At 53.6% G+C, this 16,219-nt stretch overlaps 1 protein-coding gene across 7 annotated transcripts in view; it reads right to left on the reverse strand.

Annotated features, from left to right (window-relative positions):
* EHMT1 (euchromatic histone lysine methyltransferase 1) overlaps positions 1–16,219 on the reverse strand; it is a 106,709-nt gene that overhangs the window by 43,708 nt on the left and 46,782 nt on the right. For 5 of the 7 annotated variants that reach the window (XM_055124203.1, XM_055124202.1, XM_055124205.1 and 2 more), the window contains exons 2-4: positions 13,437–13,506; positions 5,251–5,792; positions 658–829 (exon numbers count right to left, since the gene is read on the reverse strand). In XM_055124203.1, coding sequence (XP_054980178.1) covers positions 658–829; positions 5,251–5,792; positions 13,437–13,506 — 784 coding nt within the window. The remainder of the gene's footprint in view (positions 1–657; positions 830–5,250; positions 5,793–13,436; positions 13,507–16,219) is intronic. The other 2 variants (XM_055124201.1, XM_055124206.1) reach the window with 2 other exon arrangements.

Genomic DNA, 16,219 nt, shown 5'->3' on the forward strand with positions numbered 1-16,219 from the left:
AGCATATCTACCAGTACATGCCTCCAAGTGCACATACGTGCACAGCACACACACACCCAACAGTGTGTACCCCTGATGTGTCCACACTCCCCCAAATGCACACACCTGCACAGCACACACTCCCCTCACCACCAGTGTATACCCCGATGTATCTACACTCCCCGCAGTGTATACCCTGATGTGTTCACTCTCCCCAACATATACACCTGATGTGTCTACACTCTCCCCCAGTGTATATACCTGACGTGTCCACAATCCCCTGTAGTGTACACCCCTGATGTGTACACACTCCGCCAGTGTATACACCTAATGTGTTTATACTCCCCCCTAGTGTATACACCTGATGTGTCTACGCTCTCCTCCTAAGTGTATACACCTGATGTGTACACATCTCTCCTCCTGAGTGTATACACCTGCGTGTGAATGCCCCCTTATACACGTACACCTGCACAGAGGCACATTCCCCCTTCAGAACATAGCAGGCGTGACAATGATCTTCATCCAGACAGAAAACAAGCAGAGAGCCAGCAGGTCGACAGCAAGCACCCAAAGGGTTGCACCATATTGGGTCTCTGGGGCACACATGTCAACAATCATGCAGGAGCCACCAGTGAGCACACACACATTCTAGAGCAGACCACTGCTGGCCTCCTTTACCTGTCTGTGACTTTGTGGTGGCCATGTAGCACTGGTTCTGAGGTAGCGACTGGTGGAGGGGTGGGAAGGGGGGTAAGAGTGGCTGCCTTCCGAAATCAGCAAGTGCAGTGCTGACCTCCTCTCTGGGCTCCTCAAGTTCGTGCACCTCCCGAGGGTCCTTGTTGGCTGCATGCTTCAAAACAAAAAGACAGTCACTGTAACCTCACACATGTAGCTGGATGCTCAATGCCATGAGCTGCCCCAATGAATAATTCCTTTCCCACAATCCCTCTCACCTGAGAGCTGAGTTACCTGGAGGAGGAAGGAGGAGATAAGACGGAGAAAGCGGTGGAAGGAAGAGTAAGAGAAGGAAGGATGGCAGGAGAAAGGTGGGAAGAAGAAATGGAAACAGGAAGAGGAGGGGGTGGGGGAGAAGGAGAGGGTGGGGGAGGAGGTGAAGGCAGGAACTATATGTAATATTCAGGGACCCTGTAGTGTTTGCTAGACTACTTTTGGCAGGAGCTCGCCAGCTCCACTGAGGCGATAAGCTTACACTGGTACAGAAGACCCGAAGCTGACAGCATCAGGACCTTGCAAGGTGATTTTCTGGCTTCTTGCGGCTCTACTGTGCAACCCCCCAAATGCATCTATCTCACAGCAGGGGAGACACAAGAATCACTCTTTGATCACAAGTCTGTCTGGAGGCTCTGCAGCTCGTGGCACCCAGGTGAGAATTCATGACCCACCCGACGACCCATCCCACCCAGCCACTCTCTTCCCTCAATTTCAACTACAGCCTCCAGATGCTCTTCTCTTGGGCCAGAACGTGCAGGGGTTAGAGAGCTTGACTAGCACGTAGCTAACCCCAGGCCAATCCCCAGTACATGGTCCTCAAAGCACTGCCAAGTGTGGGCCAACACACCCCTGTCCCTCCCCACAAATACTCTTACCTCAAAATCCAATTCAACCTGACCAGACATCACAGAGAGGCAATAAAGAGGCATCACCTTCAACCAGCAGTGCTAGGCACCCACATAAAAAATAAGCTCAGAAAGGGGCTGAAACTACCACACTGTTACTGTGCATATCACACTGTACATCAGTAACAGTACTGTAAAGCATGGTACCTAAAATGAAATTTAAACTGATTCAAAACAGGAGAAACCTACTACACTCTTAGAAGAGAACAAGGGACTGGGCAATTAGTACTTTGTAAAGACAAAGGCAACATGAACACAGGTAAAATTGAACTTATCAATATTTAACACCTCTGTGCATCAAAGGACAGGGGAAACTGGAAACCAGTTTGGGAGGAACCAGAATGGCAACAAGAATGGAAGTGAATACCACTGTCAAATATTCCAGAAGAACTAGTGTTAGAATAAAGAAACCTAGGGCTGGAGGGATAGCACAGTGGGTAGGGTGTTTGCCTTGCACACGGCCGACCTGGGTTCGATTCCCAGCATCCCATATGGTCCCCTGAGCACCGCCAGGAATAATTCCTGAGTGCAGAGCCAGGAGTAACTCCTGTGCATAGCTGAGTGTGACCCAAAAAGGGAGGGAAGGAGGGAGGGAGGGAGGGAGGGAGGGAGGGAGGGAGGGAGGGAGGGAGGGAGGGAGGGAGGGAGGGAGGGAAGGAAGGAGGGAGGGAGGGAAGGAAGGAAGGAAGGAAGGAAGCTGTAAATCAGTGAACAACTGGAATGAAAAATGGACAGCCAAGACCCAAGCAGCTCGCCAATGTCCAGAGGCGTATGAGAGGGTGTCCAAGCCCACTGACCACTGGGACAGGAAAGCCCAGCCCAGTGAGAGTATGCCCAATACCCCATCATCTCATGCCTGCTGCCATCCAAGAAACTAAAACTGAGATGGGGCAGAAAACCCAAACTGGGCCCAGCGGTGAAGCACGCACTCCTCACACAGAGTACACGGGGGAGAGGGAAGGGGAAAGCACTTACCCGGCACAGGTGGATGGGTCCCTAGGCTCAACCTCCCACCCCCCCCCCATGCTAAAGAAACCCCGAAATCTGTGCAAGCTGAAAGCCCATGGAGGGACAAATAAGACGTGATGCAGAGACAAGGCCTACACACCCGTGGGCCAGAACTACATGGAAGGGCACAGGGCCTGGAGGAGGCTGCTCAAGCAGGCCCCAAGCAGGGGAGGGTGCCATGTCACTAGGGGACAGAGGGCAGGGCCTCAGGAGTGGGGACAAGGGCTACTCCATGGGGGCTCAGCTCAGGGATGTGAGGAGACACAAGCCCATGCACCCAAGGTCCTGCACACAGATCCTGGTGAGGCTGCAAGCCGGTCTGGGATGAGCATGTTCCTGAGGACAGTCATGGGGACTAGTGCCACAGAGCAATCAAGAGGGCCTGGTGCAAACAGGAGCTTTGGAACCTCATTTCTTGTGGAGGGGGTGGTAGGGGGTGTCTCCAAGCAGCACTCAGGAAGGCCAGAGGCTCCTCCCAGTGCTTTGCAGAGAGCTGGGCTGGTGGTCCAATGCGGGGGTCAAGACGACAGTGCTGGGGCTGGAGTGATAGCATAGTGGGTAGGGCGTTTGCCTTGCACACGGCCGACCCAGGTTCAATTCCCAGCATCCAATATGGCCCCCTGAGCACCACCAGGAGTAATTCCTGAGTGCAGAGCCAGGAGTAACCCCTGTGCATCGCCAGGTTACTGGCAAATGCAAAAAAAAGAAAAAAAAGATAACAGGTGCTGCCTGGGCTCAGCAGAGCTGGGCATTCCCAGACTGGCTGGCCGCCACCCCTATGGTGCTCTGGGGCTCTGGAGCACGTCCAACAATGCACAGGGAAGCACCAGGAGCTGAGGATCAAACCCAGGTCTGTGCCTTGACCCCTGTAACTAATGTCCCAGGAAGGATGAGCCAAGATGGAACTAAGAATACAGATTGTGGGAGCTGGAGCGATAGCACAGCAAGTAGGGCGTTTGCCTTGCATGCGGCCGATCCGGGTTAGATTCCCAGCATCCCATATGGTCCCCCAAGGACGGCCTGGAGTAATTCCTGAGTGCAGAGGAGTAACCCCTTGAGAATCACCGGTGACCCAAAAAAGAAAAAAAAATAAAAGAATACAGATTGTTTCTCTCGATAACAACACAGTGCTGGGCACCACATCGGGGCCTAGAAATTCCAGCACTGATCTGTGCAGGAGTGGCAGGAATGCAAAAGGCTCTGAGAAATGCCACCACAAGCACAGGGTGGCCCTGAGGAAGAGGAAAAGGGCAGAAAGAGGGAGGGAGGTCCCAGGACAGTGTTGGGGACCTTCCGTCGCAGCCACAACCCAGGGCTCTACGCTCATCACACCCAACAAAGGATCAGACCTGTGCCCCGCGTGCCCAGACTGGGCTCCATCCCAGCACCACTCGTCCCCACATACACTGAGCCAGAACCACCAGCAAGAGCTTCTCAGGGGCTGGAGCAATAGCACAGGGGGGAGGGCGTTTGCCTTGCACACAGCCGACTCAGGTTCGATTCCCAGCATCCCATATGGTCCCCTGAGCACCGCCAGGGGTAATTTCTGAGTGCAGAGCCAGGAGTAACCCCTGTGCATCGCCGGGTGTGACCCAAAAAGGAAAAAAAAAAAAAAAAAGAAAAAAAAAGGAGCTTCTCAGGGTGTGGGCACGGCTCCTAACAGACACGGAGCGAGAAAAGGCTGGGCTGCAGGATTTCAGGGCCCTTCTCCAGGAAATGTCGAGGGAGGACTCCAGAGAGGCCCCAGGGAGGGAGCAGGACCAGCCAGGTGAGGCTGAGCCCTCATGAACACTCCCCTCATTTCACACTGGCCTGACACCTCATTTAGTTTGAATCAGCTCTAAGGTAGCTAGTCTGATGAGATTAATCCCATTCCGCAGCCAGCATCAGAGACAGAACATGCAAATGAGACGCCTAATGTCCACGGCTGCTGACTGCTGGTTTCCTGCACATCCCCCTTTCCCCTAAACCAGGAGCCAGGGCAGACACGCTGGTCTGTGCTGCTCAGACAAAAACTGCCATGGACACAGCCCGGACCTCCCTTGACGTCAAGCCCATTTCCATTTATGCTGAGAGCATAGCGGAGTTCCCTAGGTCTGGAACACAGGGAGAGAGGGGACCGTCTGTGGGAAGAGAAGATGTGCAAAGCCTCTAGACAGCAGAGAAAGCCATCCGAAGACAAACAGGGGCCCTAAGGTAGGGTCTGCCCCGTGTGCATAGTCATCACCTAGTCCAGGCTGCAGAAGTCCCCGGGACAGGGACACAGCCACTCTCTCCCCAGGTGGAAAACAAGCCTATGGCCTGGGGTTGGCGCTCATGTCTGCAGCCCAGGCCCCGTGCTACACAGGGCACAGTCCCTCCTTGCTGGAACCGTAGCGACCTCACCAGAACACCCGGGAGGTGGACGAGGCCATGGCAGAGTAGGGCAGGACTCAAGGCCCACGGCCCACAGGAGACTCAGGCCACCACATGACTCACAGTTGAGGCCCCAAGACTATGACAATGACCACGGCCTTCCTGGTCTGGCTACCTCGTGCCCCAAAGTCCACTTGCCATCAGGACCCCAGAGCAGACAGACCGAAAACGAGCCAGTCAGAAGCAGCCCCACCCGCCAGACAAGGCCTACCAGGCCCAGGACGGGTCTTGGCATGGTCTTCCGTGCCCTGTGAACCTTGACATCAGCTCCAGGGGCGGGGGGCTTCCTATCGTCTTCCCCGAGCTTGGCTGGTGCTGTGGCCGGCGTCTGAGCCCGCGCACTGGAAGTCCTCCCCTTGGCGGGGCCCCCAGGCAGAGTCTTGGCAGCATGGCCAGGAAGGGAAGAGGCCAGGGTGCCAATAACCCGGGGGGGAGGCTCCTGCAGAGCCGGCTTGCTCAGGGAGAGCCCATTGCTGCCCAGAGCAGAAGTCTGTGTGAGGTCCTCGGCACGCACAGGGTGCAGCCTGCCAGCTTCGGGGTCTCGTTCAGAAACGCCGTTTTCCGCGATGCGGGCTGGCTTCTTGGCGCCTTCCTGCGGACCAGCCTTCATGCCTTCCTGAGTGTGCCTTGCTGCGCTGGGGTGGCCACTGGCATCGCTCTGTTCGCAGCACCCATTCGCCTCCCCATCAGAGGCAGTAGGGGCCTCTGCACCCTGCTTCTCCGTGGAGCCCTCATCAGCAGCCATGGAGACCCCTGTGAATAGAGGCAAAGACATCAATGGCTGTGAATTCCACAGGCCCAGCAGCAGGACCCAAGACCCATCAAACACCCACAACGTTCAGGGGTTGGGGAGAGGGCACTAAGGGCTGGGACACTGGAACATCTGAGGCTGGGGCTCAAAGAAAGACCCCAACGTTTGAGATCAGAGGTATAACCAACCTACCAACATTTCCCCCTTGCTGAGCAAATTAATTTCTGAAAGATGACACACTTTCAAAACCCACTACTCATACACACATGCATGCACGCATGCACACATGCACGCACACACACACACACACACACACACACACACACATAATATGGACCCTCAAAGACACCTAGCAAATATGCAGCTTAAAAAGGGCAAAAAGACCCTGGCCAGAGCTGGTGGGATGGCTCAGAGGGCAGAGAAGCGATTTTTCTTAACTGTAACTGAACTAGACAAGCACATGGAGAAGAATGAACCTCCACCTTGGCCCACATCACAGGCAGAGAAGCCAACCCCATCCCAGAGGCAGTCCTGACTGTGATGGTCACAGCCACCATCAAAGCAATCACAGGGAAGCAAATACTTCCCTGATCAAGTTTCACAACTTGCCAAAATATAAAATGTTTGCTCTTCTAAATATCTAAAGTGGGGAAGAGGGAGGTGGAGTGGCAGAAGGAATACAGGGAATACTGGTGGTGGGAAATGTACACTGGCGGAGGGATGGGGATTGGAACACTCATGACTGAAACCCAATCATGAAAGCCTTGTACCTGTATCTCACTGTGATTCAATTAAAATTAAAGAGAGAGAGAGAGAGAGAGAGAGAGAGAGAGAGAATAGCCAAGAAGACATCATGTGACTCATATCTATCTGATAAAGAAAATGGGTCCAGGTATTTACAGAACTCTGGGGCTAGAGCAACAGTACAGCAGGCCAGGTGTTTGCCATGCATGTGACAGGCCCAGGTTCAATTCCTGGCACCCCATATGGGTACCCAAGCCCTGCTGGTGTGGCCCCCAAACAAAACAAAAACAAAAGAACTCCCCAGGGCCTGGAAGAAGACAGGGCGCTGAGAACGCGTGGAAGCCCGAGGCTCACAGCAAACTCCCAATGCCCCACAGGCTCCACTGTGGACTGGCCACCCGTGAGGCAGTGTGTGAGAGCCAGTAACCCTGCAACCAGAAAGACGTGCGAGCTCCATAGCAGGGAGTGTACAGCCCTTCCCACAGCAACAAAGCCAGGACTGTGCCTCAGGGGGAGCTCCGGGGAGCATGGGTTCAGGCACACTGACAGGAACCAGACCTCTGGAGGGTCAGGGGGACAGGACAGGGGCTTAGATGGCGGCCTTGCACCCCTCGACCCTGCGTGGATTCCCAGCACTGCATACGAGCCCCTGAGACGGCCAGGGGTCACTCCTGAGCACAGAGGCAAGAGCAGTACCTCTGATTAACAAAGTGGAGACCCTAGTGGGCACTGCAGTGGCACGAACAAGTGCCACAGCCTGACGAGGGCCCCTGAGCAGCTCCGAGGAGAGTGTGAGCCCCATCATCACAGGCCTCGACTCCAAAGGGAAGGGCAGCAGGATGAGAAGAGAATGAACGCTGCAACATGCTGTGACAGGCCCTGCAGAAATAAAATCAGGGTCCTGGGAGAGAGGAAAGGGAAGGTGCTCGACCTGCATGCTGCCGACCTGCTTGGGTGACTGGAATCACATGTGGTCACACACACACCACCAGGATCACGCATAAGCAACAGGAAAAGCCCCTGAAACCAGAGCGTCACCAAAGCACTTAATTTAAGATTTAAAAGTGCACAACTTGGGGCTGGAGCGACAGCAGTGGGTAGGACGTCTGCCTTGCATGTGGCCAACCCGGGCTTGATTACCAGCATCCCATAGGGTTACTCCTGATTCTACACTCAGGAATTACTCCTGGCGGTGCTCAGGGGACCCTATGGGATCCAATTGTGCTTGAGCATAGCCAGGTATGACCCAAAAAAGAAAAAAAAAAAAAAAGCACAATTGGATTTCAAAGCAAGAACCAATTAAAGGAGGGAGGAAGAGACAAGTCATAAGAAGAGGAAGGCAATTGGTCTGTCTCGTGGAGAGACAGGAATATTGTTACTCCCAGATTTGAAAGACACCAGGCTACATCCTCACAGCCTGCCGCATGCTGACAAGCAGCGGCACCACGCAGGGCCCTGCAACACCAGGGGCAGAGCCCCATCTGTCACCAAGGCGTTTTTACCAGATGACCCAACAATTTTGACTTTGTAGGAGAAACAATCCTACAACAACACAATACCAGTCCACAACGAAACAGTGGGCAGGACCACTGCTACATGCAACACAGGGACAAATCTCTGACCCACTGTGCTGAGCACGAGAAGGGAGCACTAAGCTGGTCCTGCATGAGCACATCTGCGCGACTCCTGGGAAGATGAGCACAACCTACATGGCCAGTGTGGGACTGATGAGAAAGGGCAAAGAATTTCTAGGGTAAAGAAAATGGTCACTACTTTCCTCAAGGAGATGGTTACCCAATCGAAGATACCTACAAATTTTAATGCAGGACATGCAAGTTCTCATTTCACTCATCATCATCATCATCATCCCGTTGATCGTCGATTTTCTTGAGCGGGCACCAGTAACATCTCCATTCGTCCCAGCCCTGAGATTTTAGAAGCCTCTCTTTACTTGTCCTTCCCAACGGTACCGCATTGGAGCTCTTTTAGGGTCATGGGAATGAGACCCATCATTGTTAATGGTTTTGGCATATGAATACGCCACGGGGAGCTTGCCAGGCTCTCCCATACAGGCAGGAAACTCTTGGTAGCTTGCCAGGTTCTCCGAGAGGGAACTAAGCTATAAGACTTCTCCTTCCAGGAGCTTGGTTTTATAGTCTCTGGATGCTAGCTGTTGAAGGGATTACACGGCGCTGGGGGTAGTTTCTGAATGTGACCGCCTAGCTACTGGAAAAGGGGGATCTGGGCTGAAGAGGCCCAGTCCTGATCCAAGTAGGCTTGGAGATCTCAGCCCCAGGTCCCGCACACCTGGGTTCCTCTGCAGGTTCCTTCATGCATGAGGCTCATCCAAACGTGTGGAGAGGGGCCTTGAGCATGGCTGTGGTTGGGTTCCGGAGGTCTTCGGCTGCCGGGGCTCTGCTCAGGGCGGGGAGGAAAACTCAACCCACCCCCTCTGAGGGGCCCCGGTGAAGACAGCCCGGCGTGGGGGCAAGAGACTCTGCCATTTCACTCAAAATATCAAAAAACAAAGCTGGATTTATTTTTTTTTTTAAAGCCAGAAATCAGGGGCTAGAGCAGTAACACAGCGAGTAGGGCGTTTGCCTTGCACGCGGCTGACCCGGGTTTGATTCCCAGCATCCTACGTGTCCCCCAAGCACCACCAGGAGTAATTTCCTGAGTGCATGAGCCAGGAGTAACCTGGCTCATCAGGTTACCTGTGCATCACCAGGTGTGACCCAAAAAGAAAAAAGAAAAAAAAAAGAAAAAAAACAGAAATCAGGTTTTGTAGAAATAGCAAGAAGTGCTTATGTTTTCATGGAAACAACCAAAAGGCGTGCCATGGACCTGCTCTGTCCTGAGGGAAAACAGCATCAACAATACAAGCTAGTCAGTACTACCATCTGTGCAGTCCTTGAAAAGTGAAACAGGAGAAATTTGGAACATTCACCTATTCAGATAAAGCCATATACCAGACAGCAATGCCAAAGAGAAATGGGTGACACAGACGGGCAGGACACAGAGAAGACTACGGCAATGACACAGGACTGCGTCTGAGGCCTGGGCAGGGCACTGCCAGACCCGCCAGCTGTCCATGAAGAAGCATGTCCTTATACAGCTTAAGATATACGTGTGCATGTGTGCACACGTGCATGTGTATGCATGTAAGTGCGCATGCATGTGTGCATGTGTGTGTCTGTATGTGTATAGGGGGTGAAGAAAAAACCCTGCCACTCAGGCAACACTCCCCGGAGATAGGGGCTGAACCATCCAGAACCAGCCTTCTTGAATAACGTGGGAAGATGAGCTAGAGAGACAGTACTGCAAGCAGAGGCCCTTGTCTGGGATCGATATCCGGGACCCCATATGGTGGCCAAGCCCTGCGAGGAGTGACCCCCGAGTGCAGAGACAGGAGTAAGCCCTGAGCATCTCCAGGTGTGGCCAGATATGGCGGGGAGGGGGGAAATAATAAATAATGTGGGAAGAATGAACAATTGAGTGTGCATTTCTGCTACGGCACACAACGGTTAATGTCCCATGGGTTGAGCACCAACACAAGGGCCTTCTGCAAGATCCACTAAGCAGACAGCAGCAGTGACAGAAGAGGATAGCTCGGTGACACTGGGTGAACCAGCCCCATGCAAGGTCCATGTCTCTGAGATATCATGTGCAGGGCCCCTGCAGTTGCCTTCCCTGAAGGAAACACAGCAGATGCCTTCTCATCTGTGAAACTCAGGCCTGGCTTAATTGTGAGGGAAAATTCAGTTAAAGCAGGAAATGTCAAAACAAAAACAAAGCCACCAGGCCAAGCAGGACACAGCCACCTAACAAGGAAACAGCCCACACACAGCACGACACTCATGAGGACAGGGCTCCCCCAGATCCCACTGCCGCCCCTTCTCCTCTCTGAAGAAAGCCGCCTCTGTGCACCAAGCCCAATGGTGCCCTTCCACTCCCACCTCCCGACCTTTCCACACCCAATGGCTCATGGGAGGAGACAGATATACATGGCCACAGAATTCACTACCACCACAGGGAAGTGAGCGGTGCAGCACTGGGCAGGCCACCTGTGTGCCCAAGTGAGTGCCTTGGACAGGCTGCTCTACTCTTCCCCAACCTCTCCTGACATGACTTCAAGTAGACAAAGGCAAATCCGTATACAGAAAATGCCCTAAGTGAGGAAATTCTGCAACACACAAGCAAGCTGAAGACTGGGGTGAGCAAAGCAGAAGGGCAGCACTTTAGCTGGCAGAGAAGCAGAAACAGGTTTTTTTTCCTTTTTGGGTCACACCCGACGATGCACAGGGGTTACTCCTGGCTCTGCACTCAGGAATTACCCCTGGCGGTGCTCAGGGGACCATAAGGGAGCAAACGCCCTACCCGCTGTGCCATTGCTCCAGCCCCAGAAGCAGCTTTAAACCAGGGGTGGGGAAAGAAGTGGGTGTGTCTGCTTTAAAACGGGGATCGCACAGAGTCAACACTGAGGGCTATGGGATGGGGAAAGAAGTGGGTCTGAACAAGTTGGCAGACTCAACCACCCCACTGCTAACAGCCTGGAGGAAATCTCAGGTAAATTCCACCAGCAACACTGGAGTCGATCAGAAGAACTGGAAAGATCCCTGAAGGATGCAAACCTCTAGAACTGAAACAACCTGAAACTTGAAGACATGAATCAAACTACAGCAACATAGATTCAGTTAGTATCAAGAACCTCCAGTGTTGAAAGAGAGCTCTAGAAGCTGTAGCCCCAAGCACCACCAGGTGTGGCCCAGAAACAAAACTAACTTGGGGACTGGAGAGAGTAGAGCAGGGAGGGTGCTTGCCTTGCATGCTGTTGACCAGGTTCAATTTCCAGCACCCCTTATGGTCCCCCAAGCATGGCCAGAAGTGATCCCTGAGTGCAGAGCCAGGAGTAACCCAGAGCATCACTAGATGTGTCCAAAAAACAAAAACAAGAAACAAAACCACAAAAAGATCACTGTATCACCGTCATCCCATTGCTCATCCATTTGCTCAAACGGGCACCAGTAACATCTCCATCGTGAGATTTGTTGTTACTGTTTTTGGCATATCAAATACGCCATGGGTAGCTTGCCGGGCTCTCCAAGAGGGGCGGAGGAATCGAGCCCGGGTAGGCTGCATGCAATTCAAACGCCCTACCTGCTGTGCTATCACTCCAGCCCACCACAAAAAGATAAAGATTTTTTTTTAAATAGGAGAAAATTCTTTACAACTTAATCTGTGAAAGATAGCATTGCACTTTTCTAAAAAACTAGACAAAGGACAGCAAAAATGGCTCATAGGGCTGGAGCTTATCTTCCTCATCAGAACCATCCCAGGCACCACATCGTTCCTCAAGCACTGGTTAGAGCCCACCTTGACAACTTGCTGGGAGTAGCCCCCAGGCACCACTGGTGTGGTCCAAAAACAAACAACAAAGAAAAAAAAGCAAGGTAATGCCAGGCTGCTGAATCTCACTGATGGGCTGATCGGGGCTGAGAACTCTATGGCCTTCATAGACTGGAGGTGGGCAGATTCCCCTCCCTGAAGCCCCCACCTACACCCGGACACTCTCGGGAATAGAAACGGCCCAGTTCCACAACCAAACCTCCAAACCACCAGAGCACCAAATTGTCTCAGCTCCACACCTCCAAATTTCACAGAACGGACAGTTCAACAGGAGCACAGCAAATTTGATGGGAAAGCTAGATAGAAACCCAACAAGCTCAATGAGCAAACACAGTGATGCAGAAGGCTCAGCTGGCAAAAATCCGCTCAGTAAACCCTCACGCAATGACTTGAGTAACACCACTGTGAGATATAACAATTATCACAAACTGACTTTGGTTAATCTATCGATAATTCCATCTGTCATTTTGTGTAATAAGCAATATGAAGTAAATCTGTGCCTGCTGTGAGGGCAGGCCTGGGTGGGGTGTTGGGAGGGACTGGGAGGGAACATTGGTGAAGGTGACACTGACTGTGGAATTGGTTAGAGCACTGAATGCCTAAAACAACGATGTTTGTACATCACAGTATTAGAATTTTTAGTGAGGCGGGGGGCAAATATCATGAAAAACACTAAACACGGGGCCAGAGAATGGCCTTGTAGACAGCCAGACCTGGCTGTATCCCTGGCACACACATGGTCTCTGAACACTGCGAAGAGTGAGTGAGCTCTGAGCAGGGAACTGGAGATGAGCACTGCCAAGGGGGCACAAAAGCCAGAAGGAAAAAGAGTGAAAACAGTGAAATCGGGGATCCGAGCAATAGTACAGCAGTAAGGCGCTTGCCCTGCACGCGGCCAACATGGGTCCTATCCCTGGCACCCCATATGGTCCCGAGCACTGCCAGGACTGATTCCTGGTACAGAGCCAGGAGTAAGCCCTGAGCATCACCAGGTGTAAGTCCAAAACAAAAACAAACGAAAGAGGACGAACTGCTGCTGTGTGCTTACTACCTGGAGGGACTGGAGGCAGCATGCCGAGCTGGGCGAGTCGGAAGGAGGGAGAATAGCAGGCAATGGCACTCACGCGTAGACTGTTCCAAAACAAGGCCAGGAAAAGATAACAGCCACTGGGGGGATGAGGAGGGACAGCAACAGTGGCCTGGGTGGGGGGTGGGGTGTCACTGTAGTATCAGTAGGTGCCTGACACAGCACCACTGCAACCCTACACAATATCCAACCTCAAGACAAAGAGCCTTAAAGGGACCATCCCAAGATAAACCACACCCCTTGGGACTGTCCACTGCAGACCACACAGGGCCTCTGGTCAGCCTCCCGACAGGGCTTGGTGAGATGCTGGGAGTCACTTGTCACAGCCTGTCCCGGGCTCTAAAGCAACAGGCTAAGTGGCCACCCCCTCTGAGGACAGGAGTGGGACCATGGGACCATGAGCACTTACCTTCCTCCCCCAGCAGCCCCGCTCTCAGGCAGCAGTCCTGCTTGCTGTCGCCCTTGGCCGGAACTGCCTGCTGAGAAGAAACAGCGCATCACTCCAGAGACCTCCCAGGCAGCGGCACAAACATCAACCTGACACCAAACAGGCCGCAGGGGCCAGGGAGGCAAGAGATGCTAGTGAAGTGAAGAGCCTTGCACACAGCTGACCCAGGTTGGATCCCCAGCACCCCGTACGGTCATCTGAGTTCACCAGGAGTGCTCCCTGAGTGCAGAGTCAGAACTAAGCCCTGAGCACCACTGGGTGTGGGCCTCAAATAAACAAAAGCAAAAATAAAAAACATACAGATAAAATACCACCTCAGGTAGTGCCACAAGGTAGCGTGAAACTCCCTCCTTCCCCTGAACCGCTGGAGAGCCTCGGCTCTCAAGAACACACGCAAACAAGCCTTGCATGGCTAGAAACTAAGTGCCCAGTGCGGTCAGAAGAATACTACGGCTTATTTCTGAGCACGAGCTGCCGCGGCCAGCAGCAGGCCTCTCGGAGTCTGCTCTGTGCAGGCAGGAACCCCAGGCCCTGACTGCCCTCTGGGGGTCAGAGTGTGCCAGAGCCCAAGGCAACACTCAACGTGTGTGCAGCAGAGTCAACCTCAGGGCCAGGCCCCAACAAGGCCCTGAAGCCTGTGAAGCCCACAGCTTGCTGCTCCCCTCACTCCCATCACAGCCAAAGACCTGGCAGCTCTACCACAGGAGCCTCAGCGCCCTCCTGCCAGCAGGCTGGGGTCAGGCGTCCATGCTTCCCTGGGACCTCCTCATTCAGGCCCATGCTAACCCATGTCCTCCCACTCATTAGACACCGTACAGCACCTGCCCACAAGGCTGAGTCCACAATGCAATTGACGCACTGCAGGTAGGATGGGGTGTCCTTTCAGACATCCCCACATCGTCCACTGAGCACAGCAGGCACGGCCAAGTCCCACAGGAGACCTGCAAGGACTCAGCTGGGGACAGCACAGGAGAAACCAGTCTCCCAAATCAGGGCTCCAGGGGACAGAGAAGGGGAAAGTGGCTTGTGGCCACCTTCTAAAGAGGCAGCAGCCCACACTGTCCTCATGGTCTAAAGAAGGTGCCGTGACAGTGTCCCCACAGAAGGAGGGAGTGGGTAGGAGGTCAGAGTCTGTTCCACCGGAGGGGCTAGCCTAGCCAAGTGCTAACACAGGGCCCAACAGAGTGCACCTGGAGGTCAGCACGTGGCTCCATTATCGAGCATTGTCCTTGCATGTATAGGACCATGGTCTGATCTATCTCCAGCGCGAGCCCACACACACAATGTGCGTGCACATACACTCATACACACATCTGTACACTCATGCACACACACCTGCACACATGCCAAGCATACACTCAAACACACTTGTGAACTCACTCGCACACTACTCTCACACATACACCTGCACACAGGCTGACACACACACCTACACACAAGCTCACACACACTCACACTTTTGCACACACTCGCACACATCTGCACACATTCACACACACGGAATGCTCATGCACATTGGAGTTGGGACCCACAGAACCCTTCTTCCCCACTGGGCAGGCCCCCCTGATCGGTGGTGGCAGCAGCCTGAGGCAGGATGAGGCTGAGGCCCACCTCTGGGCTCTTCCACGCGGACAGGGCAGGTGCCCTTAGAAGCCTGTGGCTCTTCAGGGCAGCAAAAGGCACTGCCAACAGCAGAGGCACAGGCTGCCAGCAGAAGGGGCTTGCCTCCCACCAGAGAGGGAGCACAGGGCATAAGGCGCACAGCCAACACACAGCCCACCCATTAGATCCCCAGCACCCCAGAGGGTCCCCAGAGCACTGAGCCAGGAGCAGTCCTCAGCACTGACAGGTGTGGCGCCCAGAACCCCTCAACACAAATGACAGAAGTCAAGGCAGAGAGCTCACACACAGGCTCGAGTACCAAGTGCATACAGGAGGCCCAGCTTCCGCCCACAGCACTGCATGGTGCCCCCTGCCAGAACCACAGATGACCAACCCCAAGCACAGAGCCAGAAGCAACACCCGAGCCCTGAGCTGGGGAGCAGCCGCAAGGAAGCCGGGTCTGCCCCAAAAAGAAACAATCAACAAAGACAAAATCACCCAAGTCCCGTCCACAGCGCCCTATGCAGCACCGGGAATCCTATCGTATCCACAAACCTGTGATGCCAGCCTCCCGCCAGGCACTTTCTGCTGCATGGCTCAGCATGGCACGTCCAGGTGAGCACTGGAATAAGGACAGCCCCAAGACCCCGCTGCCAGGCCTATCTCATATGTGTTAGTGTGAAAACGTGCTGAAAGAGCAGACTGTCAGAAAGGGGCAGAGAACACAAGCATCTATTACCTTGGCGCCAGGGAGGCTTTCTCAGACTGCCTCTCAGCCTGATTGTAACCTGCTGCAGCACAGACACAAGCATGCAGACATCACACCCTCATTCTAACTGACCAAGCACAACACTTACGGTGGCCCCGCACAGAGCACCTTCCTCAGTATCTGGGAAAAAAGTAGGATCTGGCACTGGAGAGATAGCACAGTGAGCAGGGCATGTGCCTTGCTTGCAAGTGACCTGGCATCAATCCCCAAAACCCTGTATGACCCAGAGAACCATCAGGAGTGATCCCGAAGCACAGAGACAGGAATATGCCCTGAGCACTGCCATGTGTGGTTCAATTTTTTTTTTTTTTTGCCTTTTGGGCCACACCTGGCAATGCTCAGGGGTTACTCCTAGCTTTGCACTCAGAAATCA

This window comes from Sorex araneus, chromosome 1 (assembly GCF_027595985.1).
Source record: "Sorex araneus isolate mSorAra2 chromosome 1, mSorAra2.pri, whole genome shotgun sequence".
NCBI classification, from domain to species: Eukaryota; Metazoa; Chordata; class Mammalia; order Eulipotyphla; family Soricidae; genus Sorex; species Sorex araneus.